At 35.5% G+C, this 27,637-nt stretch overlaps 1 protein-coding gene across 4 annotated transcripts in view; it reads left to right on the forward strand.

The window, feature by feature from the left end:
* Positions 1-27,637, forward strand: part of LOC119261001 (uncharacterized) — a 373,660-nt gene that overhangs the window by 288,035 nt on the left and 57,988 nt on the right. The window contains exons 1-3 of one of the 4 annotated variants that reach the window (XM_054688231.1): positions 8,285-8,323; positions 18,514-18,689; positions 22,847-23,004. In XM_054688231.1, coding sequence (XP_054544206.1) covers positions 22,908-23,004 — 97 coding nt within the window. In that variant the 5' untranslated portion in view covers positions 8,285-8,323; positions 18,514-18,689; positions 22,847-22,907. Of the gene's footprint in view, positions 1-8,284; positions 8,324-18,513; positions 18,690-22,846; positions 23,005-27,637 lie in introns of those variants that run through there. The other 3 variants (XM_054688232.1, XM_054688230.1, XM_054688233.1) reach the window with 3 other exon arrangements.

Here is a 27,637-nt window from a genome sequence, read left to right on the forward strand (position 1 = left end):
TAAACCGATTAAAGGGAGACAGAGCTTAGACATCTTGGAGCCTAATGAGGACATTTCAGGGAAATGATGATCCTTTTCTAGAACAAATGATAAATTTTTGTTATGTGTGAGAAACAGAATTGCTCATAGGAATAGTCAAGGGACAGAGTAGGCACTATATTCTATTTTCAGTAACACTGGGCTGGGAATCAGGAAACTTAGAATTCCTAATCTGACATTAACTGGGCAACCTTAGGTAACTAAACTAACTACTCTGTCTTTTCGTATTTGTAAATGAGAGTGTCTATTCATTCAGTAGGCATGAACTGAGAAAATATTATTAGCCAGTTACTTTTACATTTGTAATATCCTTTCATCCATAGAAAAGCCATTATTGGGCCTCCCTGGTGGCGCAGCGGGTTGAGCACAGCACTGTGGAGCTGTCCACAGCCTCTGCAGCATGGGTTTGATTCCTGGTCAGCCAGGGAGATTCCCACATGGCGAAGCAGACCTCTTCTGTCGCACCTGCTCCTCCCCTCAGCAGTGTATTTCGGTTATCTGCCTATTCTGCTCCCCGCTCTGTCTCTGGTGAAACCTCTCACCCTCCCGCTCCTCTGGCCTGTACCCCAGCTCTTGTATAAAAATAAATAAATCTTAAAAAAAGAAAAGCCATTATTATTCCCTCATATTAATAAGGAATCTGATGCTCAGAGGGGTTAAGTGATTTTTCTGAGGCCATAGTTGGTAAATGGTAATTATAATCACTAAAGAGTAGAGGCAGAATTCAACCCCAACTTTCCAAGTCCAGTCTTATTCCTGCTATAGTAAGCTGGTTTCCTTATAGGTCAGTTGCACTTATGGATACATGTATTTACCGGATGGTCTCACTCATAGCAGGAATCTAGAAAACTTAAATAAGGGACCAGGAAAAAGAATAACTATAAGAAAGTAAAAATCAAAATCAACAAACAACTATGAACCAGAGACAATCTATGGGGGTGGGGGACAGGGAGGGGAGGGATTGGGGTCAAAATAAGGGGTCACAATTGTATGGGGAATATAAAAATAAAATCTATAATAAAAAAATAAAAATAAAAAAATAAAATTCTATACATTAAAAAAAGAAAAAAATGAATACATATATTTATATTTATTAACAATATTAATCTCAGAGGAGTTATTGAGCAATTTTCTATGTGTATATTTATTTTCCCAACTAAACCATAAACATTTCTTTTTTCTTTTTTTTAAAGATATTTATGCATACAAGAGCTGGGGTACAGGCCAGAGATGAGGGGGGATGAGAGGATTCACCAGAGACAGAGTGGGGAACAGAACAGGCAGACTGACTGAAACACACTGCTGAGGAGAGCAGTGGGCGAGACAGGAGAGGTCTGCTTCGCCATGTGGGTTTCTCTCTGGCTGGCAGGGGATCAAACTCGAGCTGCAGAGGCTGTGGATTGCTTCACAGTGCGTAGCTTAACTGCTTGCACCACCAGAGAGGCCCTAAATCATAAACATTTCAAAGGCAAAGATGCCAATATTTTTATCTTTGTTACTTGCCTTCACCTCTTCACCCCAACAATGACAAATACTGATCTTCATTCATTTATTCTTTCCTTGATCCATCAATTACAACATACTAATCAAGTGCCTATTTTGTGACAGTCACCATTCTAGATGCTTGGAATACATTAGTGTACAAAATAGGTGATATCCCTGACCTTACTCACTTACACTGTAGTGGAAGGATAAGTAAATAAATAACAAATGGCAAAAAACATGAAATTTGTTTTGAGATAATAAGGCTATAAAAAAAAAAAAGCAGAGCCGGTTAAGGAGGATTTGAAATGTGGCAGAGGGTCAGTTTGTAGTTTTAAACAAGGCCATGGGGTAAGCGTTGTTCATAACTGCATTATTTGTTCCTTAAATTCACTGGGGAGTATCTTCTGATAACTTCAAACCTCAGCTTTGCTTATGTGCAAAGAGGACATGGCACCAAGCTTTGCCCTTAACTCAAAATTCACTGACACACTTTCCTTCCCAGGAGAGAAATTTAGATCAATATCTTCCATATTCATCTACAGAAACCAGTGGTCTATGGAAGTGGCCAACTCATAGCTTGAATTTATGTCATGTCCTCTGAAACAGACAGTTCAGCATCAGGGCACAGGGCTTAAGGTAATGCTGATCTTAGCTAGAAAAAACATGAGTCTATGAGCCTCACAGATGTGTAATCAATAGCAGGGTAACTTGCTACAAGGGATTTTACACATCTGTCAGCTAAATCAGAATCCTAAAGGGCAAATACTGCCTTAAAGAACATTAGCCAGATTTGTGATGCTGACTCAAGGAGTTAGGGCGATAAACCAATGCATGCTTTACAAGGAGCCACCGGTAAGACAATTTTTCATTGGTGACATTCATAATCTTGTTTCAGTCTGGTTTTCTATTTGATATTCATGGAAAAATGTTGGATTGGTTGGGCTGTCATCAGAGATCATTTGTTTTTGCTTTATTCTTTTTATCTTTGCTCCCAATGGTATATAATACTTTGGTCTTTGTCCTCATTGCTGCTCTATTTTCTTCTTGTTCTTCTCTGATCATGCCTGCCTTTTTTCAATTTTATTTGATTTTTAATTGTATAATTTTTCTAGAGGCAACATTGCATACGATTTAGGGGTACAGATTCACACCTCTTCAGATGTATGTTACCAGACCATGTCCACCACCATTTTCCTTTATACATCAGTCCTATGTGTATCATTTGGAAACCAACTTCATATATTAATTGGAACTCAAAAATATGGTACTCTATTTCATGAATTTTAGGTTTTAGTTTTCACAGTCATACATTTATCCATATTTAGGTTGTATTACTTTTTAAAGTTGAATTAAATTGCAATTTATTAAATTGTATCAAAGCAGATAGATATGTTTAAGCAACATTCCTTTTATTGAGGAAACATTAATTTACAACACTGAGTATGTTACAAGATTACATTTTCTCACTGCAAAATGTTTAGTCACCACCTAGTTGGCCCCTTCTATTCATTACTTTCCCCACTCCATTCCCTTTGGTTACCACCACTTTTGTTAGAATCTAAGGTGTTTTTTTTTTTCTTTATATTTCACAAATGACTGAAATTATTTGGCACTTGTCTTTCTCCTCCTGACATATTTCACTTGGCATAATCCCCTCAATACCCATGCATGTTGTCACAGGTTATAAGTTTTCATCTTTTGATGGCTGATCACTCTTCCAGAGTGTGTGTGTGTGTGTGTGTGTATACAACATCTTCTTCATTCATTTTTCTGTTGTTGGGCACTTTGGTTGTTTCATATCCCGGCTTTTGTGACTAGTGCTGCAGTGAACATTGGGGTTCAGCAATTTTTTGAGTTAATGTTTTCATATTTTGGGGGAACATACCCAAACTATGTGGTAGTTCTTTTGAATTTTTTTTAAAGATTTATTCATTTATTTATATAAGCACTGGGTACAGTCAGAAGCGCGGGAGGATGAGAGAGAATTCACCAGAGCCAGAGCAGGGAGCAGAACAGACAGACTGACGAAACACACTGCTGAGGGGAGCAGCGGGCGCGACAGGAGAGGTCTGTGCACCATGTGGGACCCTCACTGGTGGCCAGGGACAGAACCGGTGCTGCAGAGGCTGTGGGCAGCTTCCCAGCCCAGCGCTCAACTGCTGCGCCATCAGGGAGGCCCCTCTTTTGAATTTTTTGAGACACCTCCATATAGATTGAGAAGGGTGGGTTTTAGATCTTTTTTAAATGCTTGGTAGAATACCCTGGTTATGCTTTCTGTTCCTAGACTTTTATTTGAAGTGAAGTTTTTGATTACTGTTTCATTTTCATCTTTTCATAGCTCTGTTCAGATTTTTTGTTCTTTCATGACTCATTTTTGAGAGGTTGTGTGATTCAGGAATTTATCCATTTCCTCTTGGTTATCCAATGTGTTGGCACACAGATGTCCATTGCAGTTTCCTGAGATTTTGTAATGTTTCCTCTGTTTTTCTGTTTTTGAGTTTTTTTCCTTTTTCTTAATGTGTTTGTTAATTTTTTAAAAATAAACTGTTGCATTAATCTTTTGTTGTATTGTTTTGTTTTCTGATTTTTGTTATTTTCTAAGTTTAAATTTCCCTCCTTTTACTGACTTGAGGTTTTAATCATTCTTCTTTTGTTCCTTTAAGTGTAAGTTTAGATTATATATTTGAGTTTCTTGAGATAAGCCTGTACTGCTGTAGATTTTCCCCTTAGTACTGCTTTTGCCACATCCCAAAGGTTGTTATGTAGTACTTTAATTCTCATTAATCTCTAGATGAATTTTGATTTCTCTGAATTCTCAGTGACCCAATTGTTGTTTAATAACATGTTGTTTGAGTTCTATGTAATAGTGTAATTTCTGTTGTTCTTCTTTAAATTGATTTCTAACCTCATACCATTGTTGTCAGAGAAGATGCTTGGTATGATTTTAATTTAAAAAATTCAGATTTTGTGTGTGTGTATGTGTTTCTGCATATAATATATCCTTGAGACTATTCCATGTACACTTGAAGAATGTATATTCTGCAGCTTTTGGATGGAATGTTCTGTATATATCTATTATGCATATCTGATCTAATGGATTATTTAATATCAATGTTTCCTGACTTTCCTCTCTGAAGAATCTATTCATTGATATAAGTGGTGTGTTAAAGTCCCCTACTCTTATTGTATTCTTATACATTTCTCCCTTTAGGCATATTAGTATTTGTTTTAAATAGTTTGGTGCTCCTCTGTTACGCGTATATGTAGTGATATTGTTACATCTTCCTGATAGATTTCCTCTGTATCATTATACATGCTCATCTTTGTTTTATATTATCTTTGTTTTGAAGTCTATTTTTTTCTAATGTAAGTATAGTCATCCTAACTTTCTTTTCAGCTCCATTTGCATGAAGTGGTGTTTTCTATCCCTTCACTTTCTGTGCATGAGTGAACTTATCCTTGAAGTGAGCTTCTTGGGCATACAGCATATACCTGGATCTTGTTTTTTTATCCGTTCAACCTCTCTATGTCTTTTGACTGGAGAGTTTAGTCCATTTGCATTTAAGGTCTTACATCATATGTTTGTATTCATTGCCATTTTGCTTGTTAATTTCTGTTTGTATTCATTGTAAGTTATGATGTTAGGAAGGATAATGAGTAGTAGAGAAGGCTTCTCAGACAAAAGGACATTTTGCTGAGACTTGAAGGAAGGGAAGAGGCTATCCAGGCCAATGACAAGCAAGAATCCTCCCCAGACAGGAAACAGCAGGAAAAAACACCTTAGGGATGGTTAGAGCTTTGTGCATGAAGAACTGTTCAGTGGCCATTATCATGACCACATTGTAGGAGGCAGAGCTTAACATTTGGAAATTGAAGACTTAAGTGGCTTTTCTCCATATTCCTCTTCCTTTTCTCATGCCCATTAAGCTATCACATGAATAGGTTATGTATCTGAACATATCCTTTGATTTTTTTAGGTTAGATGGACAAAATGAGTACAAAACAGAATATAATGAAAGTAGGAAAAATAGAACAAGAAGCTTTTGATGAAGGAACTGAGAATTCAAACATACACAGAATAACTAAAAGTGCCTACTATAATTTTCTGCAATACATAATTAGTCTAGTTGCCAAGATGCACAAAGAGCCTATGAAATAGTTATTAGATTAAAGATTTGAACAGGATTTGCATGTGTATGTATTATGTATTCATGTTCATGCCTGGACATGCCTGTGATTTGTGCTCAAAAATAGTATTTATGCCTAATCACAATCAAATCTTTTCCATGCATTACAAATATTTACATTATTTTATTTCAATACTCTAAGTTGTGAATTAAATTCCTCTTTTATGATTTTTCTCTGAAAGTGTTTTTATCATCTTAAGAACTATGACTAGTACACACAAATACACACATTTACTTATATGTTTATACATTTTTTTTGTAGATAATTTTATTATGTTATAGTGGTTACTTTTTTTTTAAAGACTTATTTATTTATACAAGCACTGGGTACAGCTAGAAGCGCAGGAGGGTGAGAGAATTCACCAGAGCCAGAGTGGAGAACAGAATAGGCAGACCGACGAAATACACTGCTGAGGGGAGCAGCGGGCATGGCAGGAGAGGTCTGCGTGCCATGTGGGACCCTCGCCAGCGGGCCGGGATAGAACTGGCACTGCAGAGGCTTCAGGCAGCTTCGCAGCCCAGCGCTCAACCACTGCGCCATCAGGGGAGGCCCAGTGGTTACATTTTTAATGGCTTATTGTAGATGAGTAATAGGGAGATAGAAAATTGGCAAAACACATTCCTGTATTCCTGAGGAATAAAATACCATGTATTATGAACTAGTACAGAACAGATTTATTAATAACAAATTATCAACAAAAAGATATACAATCTCACATATAAATGTACATTTTTTTTCTAGCTTGTGACACTTTAGTTATATGGTCTTCACAATATGAAGACTTATTTTAACCATATATATTGTAAGCAGAATTTTTTAGGAAATGACTTCATGCTACACTCTTTTCCATATATGAATCAGTTTTCTAAAAGTCAATAAGAAAAGAAATAATTATTGATGACTTTCTTTAATATCAAAAATCAACAAAAATATATTGTGGTACAGCAAATGTAACATAAAAGTATGATATGAAGTAGTTCAATTTGGTATTTGGACACCAATTATATGTTGCATTTACGTTTTTAACAAGGAAGGTGTTAATAAAGGACTTAGGGTATCAAAGGATATGGGATAGGTTTGAGGGTTGCAAGGGCTTATCATAATATATCAGTAAGCCATACTGAAAATCAGAACCAAAGTATTGGCAAGGTATGTGGAACTGAGAAAATATGAAGGAGGTGTATAGTGACTGATTAGATATGGTGGAAAAAGAGGGGAAAATTGAAAATAATGTATATGGTTCTGATTTATGTGATGAATTGTAAAACATACATGAGAAGTTCAAGTTTATTGAAAAGACATGTGTGAGATGGTGAACCTGTCTACTGGGCATCTAGAGAGAAACCTTTATCCAAGGGCTAAATTTATATGTCTGGTGATTATATAAAGGTTTGGACTTTAGTAAGGTGTTTGGAAATCACTAGCATATAAGTAGGTATATCAATTCAGAATTAGAGAGATCCAGTTTGGTACAATAGTAAAAGCCATGGGCAAAAAATTGTAGTGTAAAAATGATCCTGTTATTTAATAACTATTTCATTTAGATATTTCTTCTAGCATAGTTTCTTTTAAATTACCCCAAATAACTGTCTTATCTTCCTTAAAATGTTGTAAGAATAAAATAAATTAACATGAATAAAATACCTTTGAAAATCATGATGTGTGTGTGTGTGTGTGTGTGTATGATAATTTCCTTACTCTCTCCTTCCCTCCCTTGCTCCCTCCTGCAAATTTTGGGATCAAAAGCAGGGGATTGAGACCTGCCTGAGAATTACCTTAGACATGTCCATGGGCTGGGTTCCTAGGTTTATCTTGAGAGCTCAAGAGTTTTTCTTACATATAATTTAGTGTCCTCTGGAAGATGATTTTTGGAGACTGGCTAGTGTACAACTGAAGAACTTGAAGGGTTTCTTGAAAATTTCCCATCTACTTAACCAACATAGAACTAATCATGTTACTTCCTTCCTCTGACATTTTAAAATCTTCCTTTCAAATTATTATTTCTGGAACCGGTGTTTGATGATTTCTCCATTATCTCCTTCCCATGCTGCATAATGCCTACTTCTTACCTTGGTGCTTTATGATTGTTTCCTGATGAATGGGTTGGTGTAATCTGCACTTCATGTCTTCATCACCTCTGACCCTTGGACAACCTAAATCCACTAATTTATAGACTGGCTGCTCGGAATTCCCTAAGATGAACACTGTATGTTACCTAGTTGTCAGCTTATTGGATATCTCACCTAGTTGAATCAGACTCAGACACTTTAAATAGGCACAATTAGACAGGAAGAAATGTGAAAATACATTCAACTCTTTGAATTTCTACTGAGACATCAGGACTGCTATTAGACTCCAGAAAATATTATTTTATACAGAATTCTTGGTTATGTCCCCTTAGTTTCTTGGGGTTATGATCCCCAAGAGCCAAGTAAGGCAGGATCAACCACATTAAGACTTATTTATTATTCCCTCTTCCCTTGTTCATTTTCCCACTTCTTCAGTAGTGCTTGTTGAGATCATCACCCAAATTATGGCTAGCTCAGTGCTTGCTTTGAGAGGAATTCAAACCAATATACTCTTCTCCTGGAATCATGCTATACTACTTCGGGTAAGTGAAAACTCAAGGCACGATCAGTCATATGGATATTAATCTTACCACATTATAGCACTTCCATTCTTAACATTCTTAAATTTCCTAGGCAGGAAAATAAAGACTTGAAAGCTTTTATAGAAGAAAGATTCTAGGTTATTAGACTCAGTTTCTTGAATTGACAAATAGAAATATCATATGTTAAAATATTGATTAGCTCTTTTAGCGACCTAATACTGTTTTTTTTTTTTTTACCAATTTTATACATTTTGTTGGCATGAACAATGATTTTATGCATGAAATCTTATGTGAGAACTGCTTGGATATCATTTCTGTATTTTACCTTTGACTGATTATTCAATTGCAGTTTATTTTCTTCAGAAAAATCTTCCTTTCTAAAGCAAAGACTATGCATTGGAGCAAAGAAAATTTGTTCAATAAATGGTGCTGGGAAAACTGGGTCGCTACATGCAAAAGAATGAAGCTTGACCACTACCTCACACCATGCACAAAAACCAACACAAAATGGATTAAAGAACTAGACATAAGACCTGAAACCATAAAATACATAGAAGGAAATATAGGCGAAACACTACATGATATGCACATCAAAGACATCTTTACAGACACATCACCCAAAGCAGTGATAGTGAAGGCAAAGATAAACAGCTGGGACTACATCAAATTAAAGAGCTTCTGCACAGCAAAAGAGACAATAACAAAAACAAAGAGAAACCCCACCGACTGGGAGAACATTTTTGCACACAACACTAATGATAAAGGACTGATCACAAAAATCTGCAAAGAGCTGATGAGACTCAACAACAACAAAGAAAATAATCCTGTCAAAAATGGGCAGAAGAGCTAAAAAGAAACTTCTCTGAAAAGGAAATGCAAATGGCCAACAGACATATGAAAAAATGTTCAACATCACTTGTAATCAGGGAAATGCAAATCAAAACTACCATGAGATACCATCTTACACCAGTGAGAATGGCACATATTAAAAAAACTAGCAACAACGAATGTTGGCGAGGGTGTGGAGAAAAAGGAACTCTTCTGCACTGTTGGTGGGAGTGCAAACTGGTCCAACCACTATGGAGAACTGTGTGTAGATTTCTGGACCTACTAAACATAGAGCTTCCATATGATCCAGCAATTCCACTCCTAGGTATTTACCCAAAGGACACAGAAACATCAATTCCAATGAGCACCTGCACCCCTATGTTTATAGCAACACTGTTTACAATAGCTAAGCTTTGGAAACAACCCAAATGCCCAAAAATAGATGACTGGATCAAGAAGATGTGGTACATATATACCATGGAATATTACTCAGCATTCAAAAAAGATAAACACGGGCCTCCCCGGTAGCACAGCGGTTGAGCGCTGGGTTGTGAAGCTGCCCGCGGCCTCTGTGGTGCCGGTTCGATCCCCGGCTGCTCCCCAGCCACCAGAGGAGGGTCCCACATGGCGCGCAGACCTCTCCTGCCGCCCGCTGCTCCCCTCAGCAGTGTACTTCGGTCCTTCTGCCTGCTCTGCTCCCTGCTCTGACTCTGGTGAATTCTCTCACCCTCCCGCACTTCTGACTGTACCCAGTGCTTGTATAAATAAATAAATAAATAAACAAACAAACAAATAAATAAATAAATAGATAGATAAAAAAAAATAAATCTTTGAAAAAAAAAAAGATAAACACATGCAGTTTGCAGCAACATGGATGGCGCTGGAAGGGATCATGCTCAGCGAAATAAGCCAGAAAGAAAAAGAAAAATACCGGATGGTCTCACTCATAGCAGGAATCTAGAAAACTTAAATAAGGGACCAGAAATATTTTTAAATAAGGAAAATGAATAACTATAAGAAAGAGAAAATCAAAATCAACTAAAAACTATGAACCAGAGATACTCCATGGGGGTTGGGAGGTGGGGAGGGGAGGGATTGGGGTCAAAATAAGGGGGTTGCAATTGTATGGGGAATATAAAAATAAAATTTATTTAAAAAAGAAAAAAAAACTTCCTTTCTAAGATACAGTAAAATATTTCCAGTCATTTAAGTTAAATATTTTTTCCAAAAATAGAAAGATTCATCATGAAATATTGAAGCCAATCCATAACAATTGTGCTTTTATTGATCATATAATCTGAACGCCACACAATAATTGAATGTAAATGACTCCATATTTGCATGAGGAGTAGCTCTTACAAGCTACACCAAAGAGGTGAACTGTTGGCAGAGGACTCAAGAGATAGCAGTAGATTGTAGAAGTTCTGCAAAGTTAAGTGAGAATGTCAATCTGTTTTCTACATAATAAGTTGTATAATACTTTGAGCATTTCTTTCCATATTGTAAATTTCCCTGTTATCTAGACCTGCCATTTAGAACCATACACAGTCATGTCTGAAGTTGTATAGTATGAAAAAGATTGTATAAAATAAACATTTTCAATAACCAACATGTAGATATAGTGACAGATGCAATCTTATTTGCATCTTTTCTAAATAAGAGCTGTTTTTTTCATTTTGCTTTAATTATGGATAAGGGCAAGAATTTTTCTTTTGCTCTTTTTCATCAATAGCAGCTAATGAACCTCTTTGATCAAGTGCAGTATTTTATAAAGAAGTAGGCCTGATGAAAACATCATATGCTTTTTTTTTTTGGTGAAATTAAAATATTATTGTTAGTTTCAGGTAGGTTCCATAGCCATTTGTGCGCCAAAAATTTGTTCTGCCTATCTCTAGCCTTCATTAACCTGTCTTCTGTTTGTCCTTGCTGATGTTGCTCTCATTGTCCTCTGATCAATTAGGTATTAGCACTTTCACTATCAAAAAGAATATATAGTGCATTTCCCTAAGCCCTAACACAGCCAACTACTAGAAACATGTGACTAATAGGGGCTATGTGTCTTTGTTCATTTGTGGAGTCACAGATTGTCTAATGAAAGCTCTGACATTATGGCAGAGGTAGGTCTCATTGTTCATACACAATTCTGCTTTTATCAGCTTAATTGATCCTGCTCCTGTCAGAAGGCAATTTGTGTCAGCCCAACACAAAGAGAGACAACCAATAAAAGGCTGTACTCTTTAGAGCCAAGTTACATATTTTTACAGAGCTGCTGTTGGGTACATTTATATTCTTTAGCATTATGCATAGAGTAGAAAAAAAAGGAAGGTTGAAGAGAAATGTTTTCTCAGTGGAGCCAATTAGATAAGAGGATTGGATATGAAGAGTGAATAAGTTGGACCTCTTAGTTACAGGCTACCTAAAATTCAAATGAACAGCTATAACACACAGAATTATTGGTAATTCATGAGTAATGATCAGTAGAAAATTCACTTTAATGCTTTAAAGTATAATATAGTGTTATAGAATTGGTGTAAAAATGTTTCAAGGGCACAGTGAACCTAGCATATTACCCTTTTGATTGTGGAGAACAGTTGTGATTAACTTTTGCATTATTCACAATTTAAGGGCTCAACTTTTCTTAAAGAAAAATAAAATTTATAATGTTTGAGCACCTCCTCCATGGTAGCTAAACTGATATATGTGTATCATAGTGTTTTATTTCTGAGATGGTTATCATTTTGGCACTGAAACAAAGCAAAATTTTAAAAAATCCACTCAATTACCTGGTAGACCAGATTAGGCAGGGGAGAAGTTTGGAGGATTCTTGGAGCCATAACAACTTGATATGTTCTCTCTCTCTCTCTCTCTCTCTCTCTCTCTCTCTCTCTCTCTCTCTCTCAACATACACGCATCTGCACACCCATGCCAATGGGTCAAAAGCTAACAGTGCCATAAAGAACAGATTTCTGGCATGCAATATTCATGTATTAAGGATAAACACTTTCATGGGGGCCTCCCTGGTGGCTCAGGGGTTAAAGACAGTGCTATCAAGCTATTGGCAGCCACTGCAGCATGAATTCAATCCCTAGGCTGGCCAGGGAGCAACACATGGCACAGCAGGCCTCTCTTGTCTCATCCACTGCTCCCCTTAGCAGTGTATTTCAGTGGATCTGCCTGTTCTCCCCACTCTGTCTCTGGTAAAGCCTCTTACCCCTCACACCTCTGGCCTGTACCCCAGTTCTTGTATGCATAAATAAACAAATCTTTTAAAAAACCACTTTTGTGGCGAAATCATTACCCTATATATTTTTTAAATATTATTTTCACGAGAAATAAATCAGTCCTGTTGGAGCACAGTTTTCTTGACTGCAGGTTTTGCTCATTTGTTTTTGAATTTCTATATGTAGTTTTTTTTTTTTTCCCCAGTCAAAGGGATTTTCTGGGTATTTCCCATGCATTTGTCATCTCTACATAACTGTCTTTATGCTTGCTTTGACTCATCTTCACATTTTCAGATGTGAGTGTAGGTACCTTCTGTTTATTGATGAATAAAATTTTAGATAGTTCATATAAGTTTAATGAAGCTTGACACTGCTCATTTTAGAGCTAGAGCAGTTATAGGATTAGATTGGTCTAAATAATGTTCTTAATAACTTGTTTTATGAGTTGCTGGTTAATTTCAAGCAATACATTGGTCCTCATTCTTTTTCTTCATCATTTCTCTATTTTCTTTGAACCATTTTGCATAGTTTGCTACTATTGCAGATACTCTTTGTAGATAGGGATAGAATATAAATTATAACATCTGACCATAATTAACTATATTTTTTTCAATCTTGTATACGTCTTTCTGAAAGAAAGCTGCGTTGTCAGCTTTCTTTAAGAATTGGAAATGAAATTGGAATTAGGGAAGGGAGATTTTCTGGTTTCCTAGTAAATAAAGAAATTTAATTCTAAGATTTAAATTTAAGGTACTTATTAATGAGATTATACATGTAAATATTTCTCTACTTTTGATTCTGCGCCCATTCTGTGACCTTCTGAGTACACACTGAACATCTACAAGTTGCTCTCTCATATTTATCAAGATAATATTGGCTGATAAATAAAATCCTGTGTCTTAATTTCAAATTATATTTTTGTAGTGCCGAGGAAACAATGCATTCAACCTTACCCACAATAAGTATATCTGTCTTGAATAACTAAGCTGGTCTGATGGAAAAATAATCTGTACCAGAAAGAGATGCAATTTGTGAAAATTTTCTACACTGATAATATTTTCTCTCAATTTTATAACCTTACCAGGAATATCAGCTATGTTTTTAGAGTAAAACTAAAAATATAGACATACAGAAGACACATTTCCTATTATACACATACAGAATGATATTTACTTGGCAGAATGATATTTGCAATATTAACTTAAGCATTCCTCCCTCTCCTCTGATGGTTCCAGAATGCCCTGTGACTTGAACTCATTCTAGCAGCTAGACCATGAGGCAAATAGTATGTCAAGACAGCAGTATGTTGCTGCAGAAAGCGGAGAATATGAGTGAAGTTTTTAATTTTTGAATTAAAACATCAAATGTAACAGAAAATTCTTGGGAAAATGTGAGATAAATAAAAACCAGGCTTTTCCCATGTCCTACCAACTATATATTGAATATCCAGATGGGGAGTGGCGGGGTGAAGAAACAGAAGGAAAGAGCTCTTAGTTTCTTGTGGATTCCTGAAAAAGGGCCAGATAAACTTTTTCCATTCTCCACCCTTAATCGCCAAATTCAAGAGAGACAAAACATCCCCTATCCTTGGTAAAACTGGTCAATTTGAAAGTGTGATTATCTTGTGCCCTATTTTACCCACCCTAGAGTAGATTTTAGGAAATAAAAGCCTCCTCAGTTTCTCTGTACCCCTTGCACAGTGCAGAGACGTTTGCACATGTCAGCAGCCCTCTGGAGTAGCCTCTTGCCCTTGCAAAGCTCAGGGAGCCACAGAAATGTTTTTCTGAGTGGTAGAGAGCAGTACCACCCAGGCACAGAGAATCAACAAAAATTAAAGACCTTGTTTTCAAGACAAGAAGGCTGTGATAATGACATATATGAAGTGAACACAGATGGCTGCTTGTAACACAAAGTTCTAGGTGACCGACCACAAAACTATATGTACATAGATGATGAAGAAAAATGATGAGATTTCTACCCACAACCTCTATAACTATATAACTTTCAAAGGATTTAACAAGGAAAAAGATAAAGAGATACTGAAATGACTAAGCTATTGCTACTTCATAGTATAGATGCTTAGAACAAAAATTAAGTTTAGTAAAAGACAGCCACATTTATTGAATATCTTTTTTGGTAGAATGAGATTGATAATCACTATATGTATTTTTAATATACCTCTTTAGTATACCATTGATATTTCTAGCTCTTATAAATAAATAGTTCTAAAAATTTAAAATGTCTAAATAGTAATTATAAAGCTACAGTTTCCATATATATTCATCAATCATGATGCCTCTTCTCATACGAGTAGTTGTGATGGAAATCATGTAGTGAAAACTCTCTCACCATAATTTCTGATAGTCCTATAATTTGAATGCTTCCTCCTTTTTAATGCTTGTCAGAATTCCATACATCAAAAGTTCAAATCTTGTAGGATTGTAACTGAAACTCTTGTGAGTGACTTTTTCCATTATTTTAAGCTTCACATGATTATTTTATACTTTTATCAAAGTTTAAATAAGATTTTATTTTCATTTATGTAAAAAGAGAAATAAATATTTCCAGAGAACAAGGAAAGTAAGCTGGATTATGTTTCTATTTTTTCTCTAGACATGATTTTACAGTCCTCAAAGATGAGGAAAGAATAGGAACAAAACACAAATTTGTCCCATTTCAGTGAATCAAATTATATTAGAAAAACAATCTTGACATCCCCTGTAATGTTTACTTTGCAAAACCACATTGCTTTTCTTAGGGAACAGTCTATGAAGGATTGATGCTATTAGAAATTCTAAGAATTAACATGGAGGCATTAGAAGGGAGGCAATCTACTCCTTGTTAATTATCTCCCTCAACCATTCTGGTAATACCTTCTTTCCCTTGATCATTCTATCATAATGAAATCATATTTCCCCTTAAATTTTTATTTATATGTTCATTAATACTATATATTTTTTCAGAAATAGCTACTGTGCTGAAGGTAAATTAACTTGGCTCAATCTGATAATACTTCTCACATTATAAATTTCAAAAATTGAATCGAAATTAGGTGTAATTAGTTCTTTCCCTAGGTATTCTTAAGCTTAATAAGATGAAGCATGGCTGATTTTAGGGTGATAGTTTAATTTGACACATGAGTAATGACTAACTTTCTGTCTTTCCAAGTTATAAAATATATCAGTTATCAATTATGTTATTACTGAGAGAGAAATGTTTTGGCAATCTTTGAGTCATGTTGCTGAAAATGATCATAGTTAATCCGATTATGAATAATTTATAAAGTGTAAGTTATTCAAGTTCTTTGAGAAGGTTTTTGCTTAGTTGACCTGCTGCTGCCTTATTATTTGGTCAGATTATTTTTGTTACTTTTGCTAAGGTGTAAATTAAGGTGGAAGGGGATTTTTTTTTTTTGTAACTAATATTTATCGCTAGCACTAGAGTTCAGATTTGTTAAATGATGATTTCTGGGCTGTTTCCCAGTTTGTATTCCAGTAGGACCTGGTGGGGGCGGGCAGTTCCATGACAACTGTTTATTGGGCTCCTTGGTCAGATTCTCATTCAGCTGTTCTGAGAATAACATCTTGAGAAACATCGATCTAAAGCCCCCTTAATAATTTTTTTCACTTCTTGTTTGCTGTTGAGAATTCAAACCAAAATGCAGTCTGTCCACATTTAACTTAGTGTCCCTTGTTACTGACATTTACATTATGTTTCTCATAACCAATAAACCAATATGAATATATTAAACTAAAGTTACATTTTTCCAGATTTCCTTACTCTTTACCTAATATCCCTTTTCTATTTCACGGTTTCATCCAGGACACCACATATATTTGGCCATCATATCTACATAAGTTTCTCTTGGCTGTGACAGTTTCCCAGACTTTCCTTGTTTTTTGATGATTTTGACAGTTTTAAAGATTATTAGTCAAATATTTTGCAACATGCTCCTTTATTGGAATTTGTCTGATGTTTTTCTCATGATGAGTCTTGGCCTTTTTAGGCAGGGGAAGTGCATTTTCATCATATAATATTGAGAACATATATTGTCACAGTGACGTCACTGTTTGATATTCACATTGTTCAGTGGTTGAGGCAGTGTTTGTAGGTTTCTCTATTGTAAAACTACTGTTTTTTAGCCTTTCCATACTTTTTATTTTTTATTATTTTGTGTATTTTTTACATCATTTTTCATTTTTTATAATGTATCCATTTTCATCTTGGTTACAGTCTGCATGAAATTCCCACCATTCACTCACTGCTGAAACATCACCATGATCCCTTATGTTCTTCCCAACCCTGTTTTGATCCTACTCCCTTCCCCCCCGCCCCAGAATGTCTCTGGTTTATAGTTGCCTGTTGATTTTGATTTTTACTTTATTATAATTACTTTTTTTTTTTCCTGATCCCTTATCTGGATCCTCTACATTCCTCCTATAAGTGAAACCATCTGGTATTTTTCTTTTTTTTTTTTTTTTCTGTCTTATTTCACTGAGCAAGATCCCTTCAAGCTCTATCCATGTTACTGCAAATGGCATGAGTTTATCTTTTTTGATTGCTGAGTAATATCCCATTAGAAGAAGGTCTCCATCTGAAGTGTAGTTAGTTATGTTCTATATCCTTATGAGAAAAATATGTACATAAATTATTGTAATTGTTTTGCACAGGATTTTGTTCCTTCCCTCTTTCCCCAACCCCAATTTATTTATTTAATCAAATATTTATCAATGTGGACTCTTGGTATATTTATTTTATACTTAGGATTATAGGCCAATGTTATTGTATTTTGTTGTTCAAATTACTCCAGTTTGGGCCTGTGGGAGCTCTTCTAATTGGTTGCAGTGTCCCTTTTATATACTCCTAGCACTGTTTATTTTGAGGGGGAGTGGTTTGTTTTGTTGCTTTGTTTTAGTAATTTCTTAGTTTCTAGCACTGCAGTAAGGCCCAACTCACCTTGAATATTTCCTGCCTCAGTTCTAGAACTAGCTATTTCCTCATCAAATCCTGGTTCCTGTAATTGGATAGTGGTATTAAAAACCATAATCTGGGTCCTAGGTGCATAATTATCTATAAAAGAAAATTTAATCATAAATGATACAGAATGTTAAGATTAATTTGACATTTAAGAATAGTCTCAAATAGCAAATCCTAAACACTTTTCTCAGGATTAATTAAAAAATACTAAAGTATCCCAGAAATTCTCATTTATGTGAGTTATATCTGTTTATATTTACCAAATTAAAAATAAAAATTGAGACATTTGGAACATTAAAAATAAAAATTGGGACATGTGAAAATATTTCTTTAATAGTCTTTTTAAATGAAACAAAAATAACCCCAACACTTGTTTGTATAACTAATATGTTTTTATAAAAAATGTTTTCAAGAACAGGGACATTGTTTTACATTTTTCATTTTTTTAATGACCTGCTTAATAGGAAAAAGCTGGATTATCAGATATGCTTCTGCATTCAATCCATTGCAATTTTTTTTTATTGAAGTCTATAAAGAAAATTTAGCTTCACACAGATATGTAATTGGAAACAGAAGAACTACTTTAATTACCATTTCAGGTAATGTTGGAGACATGGAACCTTTGGAAAAATATACATCTTAATAAGAGAATGAACCCCTCTCTGTTCAGAGAGCTTTCCTGTCCTCATCTGACAATAAATTTCTCACTTTTTTACCTTAAAAAAAAGAATGAGAGTGAAATAGATAAATAAAATTTCGGTATTACAATGAATATTGTTTTGATCTTGTGTACTCCCTGAAGACTTAGGTGCTCAAAAGTGTCTCCAGATCACACTTTGAGAACTATTGGTGTTAAATGTACAGTTTCAATAGGGAAAATGAAAGCATAAACTGATTTTTGTACAATTTCTTATTGTCAGTTTATCTAATTAGTGATCATTTCCCCAGGATGACTTCTTTTTTATTTCATTGACAAAAGAGGAATGGGCATTGGCCCTACACAATTAAATGTGCTAATGTCAATGTAAAGTTAGCAAAGCAAGTAAAATGAAATAATTCATGGTCTGACAATTCATCTTCACTTAGTATAATTTCCTCTCTTATTACTTCCCCATTTGCTTTTCTCAGATATGACCATTCTTGTCTTACTGTCACATTTTTTAGATTGGTTTAGGGCAGCTGTGTGACATTCTGATGAGGGGTCACTTGGAGACATTTTTCATGCTTTGCATTGACCATTAATCAGCCATGATGAATGCTCATGTGAGCAATTTCCACCATGAAAACACCTTATGCCACACTTGAGAGAGAGGTTTTGGCAAGAATGAGGAGACAAAAGAGTGAGTCCAAAGCTAATTTTCTAAATCTGTTGCTCTGCTGGAATGATTGTGAGAGATGATGGATGACTGATATCACTCTCAAGTGTCTTTTATCCCTTAAAATAATTTTGCCAATTTTCCAGTGAACTTAAATGTCCACAGATGTTTGAGATGAAACTTGCTGATTTGTAACTGAAAACTTTTAACTGCCAAATTGTTGGAGAATGTCAGTGAAAACTGGCAACTTGACCACAGTTTCAGCAAAAAAATCATTGAGTGTCCTGAAGATATTCTTGTAATTTGTCACTGGTACAAATGTCAAGTCTAATGATTTTTTTTTGTAGGTTAGCAGTAAGACTGGAATGTTAAATGTTAATTTCAAATCAGTTGGTGAATATACACTACAACTGTCTACTACTGTTGATGTTCTTTAATGGAAGGGAAAAGTAGTAACTAAAGTTAGTTTAAAATTTTCCTGTTTTACATTTACTAAAATGATTAAAAAAGAAGTTTTGATAATATAAAAGATTTTTTTAAGAAAATAATTGCCAATTATATGAAATGAAGGGAAAAGATAAGAGGTGAAATGACAAGGACTTCTCTAGTTTAAATACTACTCTGCAATTTGTTAAAAAATAATCAGTAATTCCATGTGTCTCTAACTTGCAGATCTCACCCCACATTTACTCTTACCCTTTCCTTTCCTTGAAGCGCTAGCAATACTTGACACAGATTACTAAGTGTTTGGTGAACCGGAATTTGTTTCACCTTTGTTATCTTCCATTAAGCACACTAAATAAGAAACTTTATTTATATTCATATTTAAAATATTTATTGTCTGAATCTCATTGCTAATTATTTTTAAATTGTTCCTTTTCTGAAAGATCCATGTCAATTCCTTCTTTTTCTGTATTTGTTGTCCTTTCAACATGCTAATAACCATATCTACTAACAAGCTTAGCCAGATTTTCTGAATTTGATTGCATACTGGAACACCTGGGAACATTAAAAAAATTCTTAGATGTATCTTAGAGCACCTGGGAACTTAAAAAATTATATATAGAGAAATCTGGATTCTACTCAAACCCAATGAATCAGAATCTCTCAAAGAGCCAGTATTTTTTAGTAATTTTCCAAGTGACTCTAATGCACTACAGTTGAAAATAACTAGTCTAGGGTGTGGATGACAAAGTTTTTACCAACCAATTGTTAATAGTTATATAGAGAATTAAGTTAGGGATGATTCCAAGGTCATATTTGAGCTCAAGGTAAGAAGAGCATTACGATGTACTCTTGAACTTCTGAGGGCTGTAGTGAAGAGTAGTAGATCATGTGTCAGGTGCTTGCCATCCCTCACCCTGGCCTTCTCACTTTAAATTCTTCCCTCGTAAGTATTGGATTCATTTTTCCGCTTCCTAGCTGTACCATGGATTCTACCAAGTGGATTTCATGATATTGATACTGAAAAAATGTATTTTATGTAAATTTTACTAGAAGTTTTACTGAAGAGGATCCTGAGATTATTTCTGCTACTACTATACTATTCCTATTACTACTACTACTACTACACATGTGCATTTTTCACATATTTCTGATGGTTCACATAGTAATATATACAATGGATCATCTTTAGCCAAGACTTTGCCATTATATTGTTAATAGTTAAATGTTATGAACGCAGAAGTGAAGGGGAAAATTTTACTATTTCTTCTTACTCTCTAACTTCAGTTTATTATTTAAACTGCCAGGACATAAGCTTTATAATATATTATACAGGGCTAATATTATAGACTTCATAGTGAGATTTATATACTTCACACTGAGAATCATATGACTTAAATTATAAACTTGTAAAGTGCTGTGAAGAGAATAATTCCTCAGAAAATATCAACCACTTTTAGTTATTACTGGCAAATGGATCATCTGATCATCCATACAAATTTGTCAGTTCAGTTCAACTAGGTGCTGCTGTCCATTATACCTCTAAGCAATCATCTACTTTCTAAGCAATGATCTAAAGCACAGAAATATGAAACACAGTAGGGAGTGGATCATAATGTGCTATAGAAACACTCCACTACTACCACCTTAACTAGAATTAGTGAAGGACTTACTGAATTTCATGCAGCAAGTAATTGGATACATCTTTAGTCCCAGGTTGATCTGGATCCACATTAAACTAATAGACGACACCTCACAATTTACACGGCCTATTATTGATTTACGATATTTCATTTGGAATTTATAAAAACCTTTAAGGTTGGTGTTATTGAGTTCATTTTACTAATAAACAGGCTCAGAGTCTTAAAATAATTTGTACCAGATGGTTCAGATAAATGTAATTAAAATAATAATTATTACAATTGTAACTTTAAGATATTGGGTACTTTTATATTATTATAACCTTAGTGCAGAAAACAGAATGATAACTTTAATTTTTGTTACTTTAAGTTCTATCTTGAGATTTAGTTTATCTTTTGCAAGTTTCAGGATGATGGATATTTATTTCTGATGGTGTTTCAAGTCAACCGTCTTGTCTTTCTTGAAAAAAAAAAAAAAAAACATGAGAATCAACACATATTCTTATTCTACCTTCTCCTTATTGAGATTATTTCTTAGGTGGAGACAATGAAATTTTTTCCCCCCAAGGATGACCATTTCCACTTATTTTTATAATGAGGATTTGTAGTGAGAAATTATCATATCCTGTGTACTACAGGTGTTAAACATTTAAAGGTCAACATTTCAAAGAATGTCTAAATTTCTGTGCCAATAACGTTTGCATATGTTTTCTCATGCCCTTGAATTAGCCATGCATACAGAAAATGCATGTGCAAACCATATGGGAAGAGATCTGTGTGTCACTTCCAAGAATCTCTTCCTGCAAGGGTCTGGGTTGCACACAAGCAAAATCACAGTTGAAGCCTAAGAGGACATGAAATCCCAAATGCCTGGTCAAGCCCAAGCATTGAATTTATTTTTAGAATAAAAGAGCACACTCTCATATTATCTAGGGGATTCTTGAACTTAGAACATTAGGTATAGAAACAGGATGTTTATTCTTTTGGGAACCATGTATTAAAAGATGTCTAAATGCTTAATCTCCTCCAGACTACATTATCTTAACAATAATAAAAGTGCAACAGAAATATAGAAACAGTAGGTTAGTGGAACTAAGTAATAGTATCCTATGAGAAAGTATAGTTAAGGGGTGATATAGTTGATTTTCTTTACCGGTCATTTACTTTTTCATTTGCCACAGGTCTTATTGCTTCTAGCTGTAAACCTTGCCTGATACACACATTTAGGTTGTCATTGTAGTTTCTACTGGCATTTGAGCTTGTAACCCTGGATGACCAGACCCATAGTATTCTACAACCCTGCATCTTGCTTTGGCCCATATGCATTTTGAAAGCATATTAGTTTCTGCAAATAAAGTTTCTGTAACCAGAGTAACTTAATCATTACTTTATCATTCTTTAATCTTTTAAAAACAATAAAATGTGGTATTACATGTTACATGTATCCTAAATAACTCACATGGTTGATTAAAATGAAGAACTGTTCTTAATATAATGTTTTGTTGTGCCATCATTGTTCATTTATCCATTTTATTAAACATTCTATGTAAAATATAATAATTACTGATATTTATTGTGTTTAATTTGATTAGTCATTTTTTTTGGAATGAGAGATGGGATAAATTTTAAATAGTAAAATGTATAAAGCTTCACTGAAAGGATGACATTAGAACAGTTCTTGCATTAGATGAGGGGATTAGCCATATGGCTATTTGGAGAAGGACTATTCCAGAAAGAGGAAGTAACTTGATAGAAGGTTTTCAGGGACCTTAAATAGAAGGTTATAACCAGGGAATAGTAAGAATCTTACTGTGAATAGTAAGACTTACTGTGTCTACAGCAGAATGAGTGATATGAAAGGGAAGAGAAGATGGATGAAGTCAGAGAGATGGCAGTGGGACATGAGACCTAAATGTACAAACAGTAAATGATATAGATCCTTGATGGCCACTGTTAGAATTTCGGTTTTTACTTTGATGGAACAACATTTTTACCAGTTCTAGTCCAATTTTTATGTTGTATAAATTGGTAATAATTGTAGAAGTCAGTGAGATTTTACCTGAAACTCCTTTCCTCCATTTCTCCTTGCCTTCCCAGCTCTAGCAAAGTATTGTTCAGAACAAATCCAGACTTCTATGCTAATTGTGAAGCATCAAACATGAATATGGATACTTCAGTGATTTTAGACTTAAGATCAAGAATACTTAGCAAATTTCCACTATTTCTGCATCACAATCTGCTAAACAAAATACAAGGTAAAAACATTCAAAAATTCAAAATTAATTATCTGTTGTGGTGATAGCAGAGAACTAAGGATAACAAAATTTCTTTTATTTTCCCCTATCACTATCCCTTTAACTCGTTGGCCCTTTATCCCTCCTTCTCCCTCTTACTCTCAGAAATCTCACTTTATTAGTGTCCACTAGTTTTTATAAGTGTTTTGCTATGTTGAATTGCCTTCTTCTGTGTAAACGTTTAATGTTTGCATTTGTCATTCTGACTTGCTTTAATGCACAGAATTCTCTCAAACTCTTTCCCTTTTGTTATAAATGGCAACATTTCATCTCTCATCACAGAATTGTATTCCATTGTATGGATGTACAATATCTTCTCGATCTAGTCATCTATCAGTGGGCACTTAGATTTTTTCATGTCCCAGCTATTATGCTGGGACTTAGATTATTTCATGTCCCAGCTAAATAATGCTGCAGTAAACACTATACACATATGATTTCTTGACTTAATGGTTTTATGTTCTCTGGGTAGATGCCCAAGAGTGGGAATTCTGGGCCATAAAGTATTTCTATTTTTAGTTTTTAAGCTAAATCCAGATCTCTTTCCCAAATGGCTGCATCAGTTTACATTCTTACCAGTAATGAAATAGAGTTCCTTTTTTCTTACTTTTTCTCCAAAAACTTGCTGTTGTGGATCTTTTTAATAGATGCCATTTTTGTGGGGGTCATATGATAGTTACTATGGCTTTGATCAGAATCTATTGAAACTATATATCACTTTTTGTAGAATAGTCATTTTGACTCTATCAATTTTCTTCATCCATGAACATGGAATGTTGTTCCATCTCTTTATGTCATGATATAAATCCATGTGTTACAATTTTCATTGGATAAGCCCTTCATTTTTTGGTTAAGTCAACTCCTTGTGGTTTATTTTCTAAGCAGTTGTGAATGGAATTATTTTCTTAATTTATTTTTCTTCCATTTGCTGTGTATAAAAATGCAATAGAATTTTGTTGATTTTGTTGTCTGCCATATTCTTATATTCATGCATATTTCTAATGATTCTTAGGTGGAGACTTTAAGGTTTTTTATATGTAGTATCTTGTTGTCTGCAAACAAAGATAGTTTCTTTTCCAACCAGGATTCTATTTTCTGTAGCTGTCTGACTACTGTAGCTAAAATCGCTAATGCTAAATTAAACAACGTAGTGACAGCAGGTATACTTGTCTTGTTCTTGATCTTGAACGTAAAGGTCTGTCTTTTACTAGTAAGCATTATATTGAGTATATATTCATAATAAATATTATGCTGAGGCAGGTTCTTTCTATACCTGTCTTGTTTAGAATTTTTTTCTTTTTTTTTTTTGTAAAGATTTTTATTTATTTATTTATTTATACAAGCACTGGGTACAGTCAGAGGTGCGGGAGGGTGAGAGAATTCACCAGAGCCAGAGAGGAGAGTAGAACAGAGAGAGTGACGAAGTACACTGCTGAGGGGAGCAGCGGGCAGCAGGAGAGGTCTGCGTGCCATGTGGGACTCTTGCCGGTGGCCGGGGAGCAGCCGGGGATTGAACCGGCGCTGCAGAGGCTGCGGGCAGCCTCGCAACCCAGCGCTCAACCGCTGCGCCACCGGGGAGGCCCTTGTTTAGAATTTTTTTTAACACAAATGGGTGCTGAATATTACCAAATGCTTTGCTTGTATGTATTTATATTTATTCTCTGTTTTTTTTTTTTGAGTATGGGCCCTTACCCTGGGTTGCTTGCTCCTGTTTAAGATTCAGGAGCTTAAGCTCTGATGAGTGAGAACGTTAAATTGTTGTCTTAGTTTTGACCCTGGGTGAGGGTAAAGCAGGTGTTCTTATTATCACTGCCTGTGACTATAAATAATAGACTCTTCCATGAGAAGACACAGTACATGTACCTGATTTTTTCTGATGATTTGGGTTCCAGTTCTAATAGATTGGAAGCTCCAGGATTAAGTCATTAATCTGAACTCCCACTCTTTGAGTTCTTCAGTCTTGCTCCCACTGTCCTGTGTACCAACTCCAAAGTCCAATATGTGGGTGTATGTGCCTGAGTCAACAATATCAGAAGGACTGTGAACAGCAGCTACTTCTCCTTCTTGTCGGTTGTACTGTCCCGTGTTGTAAACACAATTCAATTACAGCTTTTCCTACCCGTTTCTGCCATGCCTTTTCACCTGATATATGTAACAGTCATACATTTTTCTTTCAGGGGTTGTTTAATTTGGTATGCTGGCAATTTGGTTCTGAATAACTGGGAGGGCATGTTCCTGGTATCTTCATTATGCCACCACGTTGCTAAAATCCCCTAAATTCCTATTCTCTAAAGAGCTTTTAAGTATACTATACATCTATGAACATATAAATTATTAAAGATAAGTATCCCTGGGAAAAAATTTATATGGACGGGACTTCCAATCAATTAGCCAGTACTAATTGAATGTTCACTCTTTTTCAGAAGTAATTAGGAATGATAAGGGTTACAGAATTGACACTGGTTCCTAACCTGCAGCTGGGTCATTCTTTGTTTTCATTTGGATTCACTCCTATAGCTGTACCCAGCTAGAAAATTGGCTGCCAGTTGGATTCCATTGAAACAACTAAGTTGACTGATGTCTCTCATGAGGTCTTTCATCCTCCAGAGGGTGAGACTGGGCTTCCTCATATGATGGCAGCAATGTCTCAAGAACTTAAGTCTCAATATAAAAATGCACCCCTATGTTTATAGCAGCACTGTTTACAATAGCTAAGCTTTGGAAACAACCCAAATGCCCAAAAATAGATGACTGGATCAAGAAGATGTGGTACATATACACCATGGAATATTACTCAGCATTCAAAAAAGATAAACACATGCAATTTGCAGCAACATGGATGGTGCTGGAAGGGATCATGCTCAGCGAAATAAGCCGGAAAGAAAAAGAAAAATACCAGATGGTCTCACTCATAACAGGAATCTAGAAAACTTAAATAAGGGACCGGGAAAATGAATAACTATAAGAAAGTGAAAATCAAAATCAACAAAAAACTATGAACCAGAGACACTCTATGGGGGGTGAGGGGCAGGGGGGGAGGGATTGGAGTCAAAATAAGGGGGTTGCAATTGTATGGGGAATATATAAAAATAAAATTTATTTTAAAAAAAAGAAAAAAATCAAGCACAAAAAGGTTGTGCTTATAAAAAAAAAAATGCTTATCAATTCTCTTCTTGTGCTACATTTGCTTATGTCCCATTGGCAAAAGTAAATGTCTTGAGAGAAGGAATCTCACAAAATTAACATTATAGGAAGGTATGTTGGATTCCACTTAAATAATCTGTTATAAACTCAATGATTCATATCTTCCCCATACACAAAATACACTAGTCAACTCCTGAACACCTATAGCTTCAACTAGTTATAGCATCAGTTAAGAAACAAATGATCTCACAACCAGAATAAGATCTAGATAAGGATAAGACATTTGGGGGTCCTCCCTGGTGGCGCAAGGGGTTAAGCACTGCACTATGAAGCAATCCGCAGCCACTGCAGCACGAGTTCGATCCCCAGCCAGCTAGGGGAGCTACCCACATGGCACAGCAGACCTCTCCTGCCTCGCCCACTGCTCCCCTCTGCAGTGTGTTTCAGTCAGTCTACCCAGACTGAACTGTTCTGTTCCCCACTCTGTCTCTGGTGATCCTCTCACCCCCTGCATCTCTGGCCTGTACCCCAGCTCTTGTATGCAAAAATAAATCTTTTTTTTTTAAAAAAAGGATAAGACATTTGGATGGAGCTCCTCTTGATCCAAATACTCATGCCTAAAACAATAAATAATTTTCTGCTCACATATTTAGCATACAATAGTGAATAAGGAAGAGGTGATAGCAATAGACATACTAACAATAATAGACATACCCACTCAAAAAGAGGAAGAAGGAGAGAACATAGCCATCACAGGACCACATCAACTCTAAAATACCAAACAGGCACATCTTATGAGACCTCCCACATAGGGAACAAGGAATATTTCCTGATTAGGGTCCAGTTCTCCTCCCTGGGAGTCATTTATCTAAAACATTGTTCTTTGTTGCTCTTGGATCTTGTCTTTGAGAACTTGGTTCTGGTCTATGAGACATCTTTCTCCTTATTTATTAGAAATAGCCTGCATTTATAGTTGAGTACCTTTCTTAGCCTTTGTAGGTTGGGGAGTCAGAGGCTTCTTTTCCTTTTAAACTAACATTATCCCCTTTAATCCAAACTGATGGATTTCCTTAAAAATTTTGTGATCTTTGGGCTTCCCCAGTGGCGCAGCGGTTGAGCGCTGGGCTGCGAAGCTGCCCGCAGCCTCCGCAGCGCCGGTTCTATCCCCGGCCACCAGGCGAAGGTCCCACATGGCGCGCAGACCTCTCCTGCCGCCCGCTGCTCCCCTCAGCAGTGTATTTCGTCGGTCTGCCTGTTCTGTTCCCCTCTCTTGCTCTGGTGAATTCTCTCACCCCCCTGCGCTTCTGACTGTACCCAGTGCTTGTATAAATAAATAAATAAATCTTTTAAAAAAAAAAAATTTGTGATCTTTTCATAAATCAAATTGGAATTAACTTGATGCCCCCACAGCCATGTCTCGCTTATTTTTAAGGCAGACTTCTTTTTTCCA

This window comes from Talpa occidentalis, unplaced genomic scaffold (genome assembly GCF_014898055.3).
Source record: "Talpa occidentalis isolate TD23 unplaced genomic scaffold, MPIMG_talOcc4v2.1 talOcc4.6, whole genome shotgun sequence".
In the NCBI taxonomy this organism is placed as follows: Eukaryota; Metazoa; Chordata; class Mammalia; order Eulipotyphla; family Talpidae; genus Talpa; species Talpa occidentalis.